Here is a 7,213-nt window from a genome sequence, read left to right as displayed (position 1 = left end):
TGAAGGAGAGTCAATTCCAAGGTTTTCTTGAGTACAAGTGAGTGGAGTTATTGCCTAGTAAAGCTGATAAAAATAATGAAACAATGCACTAACAATTACATTTATACAAAGACAGGTGATAACATTGTGAAGAGAAAGCACTGGAGGAAGGTATTTGTACATGGAGGTGGTCAGGCAAGCTGCAGTTTAGCATTATTTTAACATGTCCTTAAGTTACGAGAGTGAAAACCAAAGTCTCAATTGTTCAGCTGTTGTCCTGTTTTCTCAGGCGTGATGAAGCTTGAAGATAACCATCATGTCTGGCTGAACAGTGCTTTTACCAAGTTGCATTTTCACGCTGCCTGTACAATCTGTAGTGAGAATCTTAAATGAATAAAATAAAAATCATGTGGGAATAGTTTTCTAAGTTTTTTCTTTCTTAGCTAAGGAAATCTTTTTCATCATTAAAGGTGCAACTTTAACATAACTGACCCAATGGGAATAGAAGCAGATAGCCTTCCTTACACCTGCTCAAACATACTCTTCACTGGAATGAGCAGCTTTCCCCATACTATAATTCCCATTAGGGTTTTAGGTTAACGTTAATCCCCTGATATTGGATATGATGGTCCTTCATTAAACTGGATCAGAAACTCAATTTTTATACAGAAATGCAGTTTTCTGAATATTGCATAATTTAAATGTGAGTGCTGTGAATTGGTGTTGAACATAAAACTGTTTTGCATCTGAAGGTGCTGAACTCTCATCCTATTTTAACCAAGAATCATTTTTCTTTACTTCTGTCAGATACCAGTCATTATGGAAATGAAGATGCCTCTACGACTGTTACCTGATGACTTCTTATATGCAGAAACCAGGCCAATCAAAAATACCCAGAAGGAAGTCATAGTTTCAATGGAAAAGCTTTATGAGACAGAGACGGTTACACCAATTCATGGCCTACTTCGGCATTCCCCATTACCACAGAGCAAACCAGTGGGAACTATGCCATTAGAAACACTGCCTTTGGACAAAAAAACTTTTGAAGATAAGGCCCTGGAACAAATGCTTTTAGAATGCGACCCATCAAAAAACCAGTCCTGCGACTTTAGCCAAATAAAAGCAAAATCTTTGGAAGAGCATATATTGCGATTGCAAAATCTCTGTCGCATTTGTGGAGTTGCCTTTAACACCTACTGTCATGATATGAAATACCCAGTAAATGGTCCTGTTGATGATGTCACCCAAGAGGTGCTCAGGAAAATGGGATATGGTGAGTGTTTTTGGCCAGAACTCATCCGTAACACATTTAGGATTGATGTCAAGACAGATACAGAAGCCAGATATCCCACTCACTTCTGCTATAACTGTTGGCGTATTGTGATTCAGACAATTAACAATACAACGAATGAAGATGCATTCTTTCCGATCAGTGCAATCGTTGAGTGGAAACCACATTCCAATCTTTGCAGCATTTGCAACTTTTTGAGTGGGGCCCGCAAACGAAAAGGTCTGAAACGAAGTCCACCAGTCACAAAGAAGCCTAAAGTCACAACTGATGCTCCAGTCAGACCAAGAGTCATTAAAAGAAAAGATCAGGTGACTAGCACAAGTTTGTTATTGGCCAGAAAGATTGTCAACTGCAAGAAGTTTCATCTAACTTCAAAACTCCTTGTGCTTGATTATCCCAATAATTTTATCCAGTCCGTGTCATGTCAGGTTTGTGAGCACTTACTTGCTGACCCTGTGCAATCACCTTGCAAGCACCTGTTCTGCAGAACGTGTATCCTCAAATGCATTGCTGTCCTAGGCAAGTATTGCCCAGTTTGTAGATTTCCTTGTGGTCCCAAAGAGCTCTTAAGCCCTGTTAAATCATTCATAAATGTTCTCAATTCACTTGTACTCAAATGTCCAGCAACTGATTGTGAAATGGAGGTGAGACTCGGTGAATATTCGAATCATGCTCAAAACCATAAAGAAACGAGAATGAAGAACGCTTACTCACCAGTGAACAAGGGAGGTCGTCCAAGACTACATTTGCTTTCTCTCACCCGAAGAGCTCAAAAGCATCGTCTGAGAGATCTGAAACTTCAGGTGAAGGCTTTCGCAGACAAAGAGGAAGATGGTGACGTAAAATCCGTTTGCCTGACTCTGTTACTTCTGGCACTCAGAGCTGGCAATGAGCACAGGCAAGCAGATGAGCTGGAAGCGGTAATGCAGGGCAAAGGATCCGAACTGAAGCCAGCAGTCTGCCTTGCCATTAGAGTGAACACATTTCTGAGTTGCAGTCAGTATCATAAAATGTACAGGACAGTCAAAGCAACAACTGGGAAGCAGATCTTCCAGCCATTGCATGCTCTTCGAAATGCAGAAAAAATACTGTTGCCAGGTTATTATTCATTTGAGTGGCAGCCCCCTCTGGCAAACGTCTCGACAAACACTGAAGTGGGGATTATAGATGGTCTGAGTGGATGGACACAATGTATCGATGATTATCCAATGGAAACCATTTCAAGACGGTTTAGGTATGATGTGGCACTTGCTACAACAGTGAAGGAGCTTGAGGACGATATTCTAGAAGGTTTAAAACGCCATAGCGTAGACGAGTTTGTGAGTGGACCGTTTACTGTTGTAATCAAGGAGTCTTGTGATGGAATGGGCGACGTCAGCGAGAAACACGGATGCGGTCCTCCTGTTCCAGAAAAGGCAGTGAGGTTTTCCTTTACAATCATGAGCATAAGTGTGATGAATAACAACGATGAGAAAGTGGTAATTTTTGAGGAGTTGAAGCCTAATTCTGAGCTGTGCTGCCGACCACTTTCCCTGATGTTGGCGGACGAATCTGACCACGAAACGTTGACAGCGATCCTGGGCCCAGTAATCGCCGAGCGAGAAGCTATGAAGACTAGTGATTTGATCCTTGAGATTGGGGACTTGCACAGATCCTTCCGGTTTATCTTTAGGGGCACAGGGTATGATGAGAAGCTTGTTCGGGAAATGGAAGGCCTCGAAGCCTCGGGCTCGATGTTCGTCTGTACGCTGTGCGATTCCACACGATATGAGGCTTCCCAGAACCTGGTTTTTCATTCCATAACAAGGAGCCACGAAGAGAACTTGGTGCGCTACGAGATTTGGCGCTCCAACCCGTACTGCGAAACCGCGGAGGAGTTGCGTGACCGGGTGAAGGGGGTTTCAGCAAAGCCATTCATCGAAACTCAGCCGTCCATCGATGCCTTGCACTGCGACATTGGAAACGCCACCGAGTTCTACAAGCTCTTCCAGGACGAGATCGGGGAGCTGTACAAAAATCCGAACACCTCCAAGGAGGAGAGGAAGCGGTGGCAAGCGATGCTTGACAAGCACTTAAGGAAGAAGATGAACCTGAAGCCTGTCATGAGGCTGAATGGAAATTTTGCACGGAAGCTAATGACTAAAGAGACGGTCGAGGCTGTGTGTGAACTGATTCCGTCTGAAGAAAGGCGGCAAATCCTCAGGGAGCTCATGCACCTTTATCTTCAGATGAAACCAGTGTGGCGTTCCACGTTTCCAGCCAGGGAGTGTCCTGACCTTCTTTGTCAGTACAGCTACAATTCCCAGAGATTTGCAGAACTGCTTCATACAGAGTTCAAGCACAGATACAAAGGGAAGATCACCAACTACCTGCACAAAACACTGGCTCACGTCCCCGAGATCATTGAAAGAGATGGCTCTATAGGTGCGTGGGCGAGTGAAGGCAATGAATCAGGCAACAAACTCTTCCGGCGTTTCAGGAAAATGAATGCAAGGCAGTCCAAAAGCTATGAATTGGAAGACATTTTGAAGCATCACTGGCTGTACACTTCAAAATATTTGCAACGGTTCATGGAAGTACACAATACGTTAAAGGACATCAAGTGTGCAACTGTAGAACCTGAACTGATCAGTGCAGAAGATACAATACCTAATGATAATTCATTTGATTTTTAGGCTGATTTATTGGTGCAGAAGTTGATTCTCTGTATCTTTAACCCACAGGAGACTGTGAACAGTCTGTACAAGGTGGACAGTTGGGCTTACCATGGCCAAGCTTTGAATGCATTATTGGCATTGGTGGAAAAAAGCTCTGGCGGTACTATTGGAAAGATTATGGTGGAAGCAGTGTTAAACAGGCTCGCTGATAAATCTATATGACAACCGAAGCCATAATAAGTAATGTTCACAAGTGGGTGAATGTTTCTATGATATTTGGAACCTATGAGATATTCACAGCAAGCAACAAGGTTACTTACATTTGGTGCTTAGATGGAAAGGAAAGATGGGCAAGATGTTAGACAACATGCCATTTTTTTTCAGGTGAAAGAGCGGGTAATCTTTTCTGAATATAGAGTTCAGTTCTCAAAATTATAAATGGCAGGCTTATTATTGGAGAGGAAATGATGATGTTCAGTTCCCATTGGTTCTGTTCAATCATTTCTGTGTTTTTCTATATTCCTATTCAGCTATTTACTGATTTGTTGTGGAAATAATTTAGTTGTGTCTATAGTTGTTTTGATAATTAGATTAGCCGGTAGGATGATTACGGCTTTACTTCACAGCATTTGTTTTTCCTTAGTAGAGGTTTTGAATAAGTTACTGCACTCCTGTGCCATCAATTCATTTGATCTGGTTTACTGAATAGGTACTAATTACACTGGGCCTGAAATTGGCTCATTTATTAGCGCTGCAGGATGATCCTGTACATTGTAAGGCATGTACTGTTACCTCACCATGATCAGTGGAATAGGATGACTATGAATATCTGCTAAACTGATGAGGTGTAATTTCTGGACTATCCTTAGTCAATTTGTAGTTAATTGTCTTTTAAACAGATCAACTATTCATTAGAACAGCTTCATTTGTGTTTTAGGTAAAGGATATTTCTATTTCACAGCAGAATTTCTCTGTACGTTGGGAATTGTGAATTTGTTTTCTCTTTATATAAATTTTCTCCTCAAAGATTTTACAATTGCCAAAAAGAATTTATGTCGGTGAATTTTATGACACCTAACAGATAACTAACACACCTTTTAGAACTTTCTTGATGTCAAACACTAGCAGATCCACCGTGAGTTAGACTTTCTACTCTGCAATAATGGAAGCATTCACAACAAATTTGGCAAGTTCCACTTGAAGCAAGCGTTACACTTTGAGGGAGTGTGAACTACATATAAAACCGATGAGAAATTGCTGCATTGCATAGTTATTAGAGTGTAAATCAGATGTAAAGTACACATTTATTCAGAGATCAGTCCCACTGCTAACTTTGTATGGCACAGGACGTTCTTTTAGGATTTCTACTTGAATGTGTAAGATACGGACCTAAAGTCCGATAAAGGATCTGATTGCAAAATTATTGGTTAATCTCTGCCTAGTTCAAAACTTTTTCATAGCCAGTTTATCAGACAACTGAAGATATGCAGTTAAAAGTTTGTTTTTAAAAATACATCAAGTGGATTCAGCAGAACGCATTCCAACTCCATAGGAGACCATCCACCTCCCTGTAACTTGATCCAATTGTTTTCCTGGGATTTTGAGGGTCACTGCCAATACAGGTGTCAAGAAATTGATCCCTCTCATCATGTCAGTTGCATATGGATATGACTAATATTGAGCATTTATTGTCATTATTCCAATAAGGCCTGACGGCTAATTTCTTTTCCTTGCTTTAAGGACCTGAGTTTGAACCCCAAAATGAGCCAACATGAGCTGTGTTTATAATACATTAATTTTATTGCGTTCATCATTCACTTCTGATAAGCATCACATGTCATTGTAATCACAGTTTGACACTCCATTGTCATAATTGAGATGTCATGTTTTAACGTGTGAGCAACCTTACGGGAGATCTGCTAGTATTGTTGATTGATAGAAAAGATATTGGATGTACAATGCATTTACTTTCATCATTTTATCGTATGTCTATTAAATCTATTCAATTGAGATATTAGTTCGTGGCCATCTTGGAACCAAATTGTGGTTTTAACAAATGACAAATGATATCTTTTGCTATAGTTACAAGTCTCTAGTTATTGAGAGCTGAGTTAACTTTTTACTAATAGTTTTCTGCAGGGATTCAAATCGGCTTGGCAACATATAGCACTTGGTTCAAGGACTAAGCAGTCTTTAAATCTTTGGCAGACTGTTCTTTATTTTTCAACTTTAAGATGCAACATGGACAGTTTCAAAATAAGGCGATGCAGGTTAAAAGTTGCTATGCCTGTTGACTGGCAAAGGAAAGTATGATTAACAATGCACCAAATTTATAACAAGGCAAATTTTAATTGGTTAACTCAGCTACACATATTACTGCAGGATTGAGTCAAATGCCTGAATTATTTTAATAGATACTGGAAAGGTATACATTTTATAATAGATTTATTCATTAAATTTATTTCAATGCATGGGTTGTTGTCTTTTTTTATTAATCATGGAACTCAAGTCATATTTGCAGAATTGTTTATTTTCCAATTCTGTATTGTAGTGCTTATAATGTTTCACAGGGTTTGGATGCTATTGGGTTCTAATATTGAAATTTACTGCAATCTGTTTTATTTCTGGAATAATTTTCCTTATATGTAGCAAGTTTTGACATTAAAAAATTTGTGCTAAATGTTAAGCTGCCAAATTTATTAGGATATATTACAATGATGACACTCATTGCAAATGTCAACTGTTGCTCAGCTTTTTCAAAAAATAAAGATTTACAGCTTTGAAGAGTTTTGTTGTGTACAATTTGTAATCTACAATGTTTTCTGGTAATGTTCAATTACGTTTGTTCTAATTTACTCGTTGACTAAATTGTCAGGAGATGGTCAACATTTGATTTCTCTGATTGAGAAAGTTGACGTCAACTTAAAACTGGGGTGAAGTCTGTGGGCAGATTGGTTCAAATGGATGCCCGGATGAAATTCAGGTTTGAGCCTCATTTAAATATATTGGTGAGAAGCCACCTCTCAGGTACCCCACTGCAGATCACTGGATCTGCGAGGGATGGAAACCAGCTGGATCCTATACACCGAGGTGACAGCACTCTGTGTTTGGGAAAGGAGGTAATGGTGAGGGAGGGGGCTGAAGGATCTTGAATGCTCCAAAGTTTCTTTGTTGATCTATGATGAATTATAATCTTCAATATTTGGTGTAACTGGGCCTGGTGTAATTAGTTGGTGCAGGTACAGCACATGTGTGGCACGTGTGTGGTGTAAAAAGATTAATTTAA

At 39.9% G+C, this 7,213-nt stretch overlaps 1 protein-coding gene across 1 annotated transcript; it reads left to right on the top strand.

Moving 5' to 3' along the window:
* Positions 1 to 789: 789 nt before the first annotated feature.
* rag1 (recombination activating 1) lies at positions 790 to 3,945 on the top strand. The gene has a single exon (XM_043706397.2). It carries the CDS (start codon positions 799 to 801, stop codon positions 3,943 to 3,945), a length of 3,147 nt encoding a protein of 1,048 aa, XP_043562332.2. The 5' UTR covers positions 790 to 798.
* The last annotated feature ends 3,268 nt before the right edge of the window (positions 3,946 to 7,213 follow it).

The sequence above is a fragment of the Chiloscyllium plagiosum genome, unplaced genomic scaffold (assembly GCF_037043375.1).
Source record: "Chiloscyllium plagiosum isolate Xiang-an unplaced genomic scaffold, Cpla_swu_hap1 HiC_scaffold_18, whole genome shotgun sequence".
NCBI classification, from domain to species: domain Eukaryota; kingdom Metazoa; phylum Chordata; class Chondrichthyes; order Orectolobiformes; family Hemiscylliidae; genus Chiloscyllium; species Chiloscyllium plagiosum.
The sequence above is the reverse complement of the archived record's forward strand: the minus strand, read 5'-3'. Positions and strand labels throughout refer to the sequence as shown.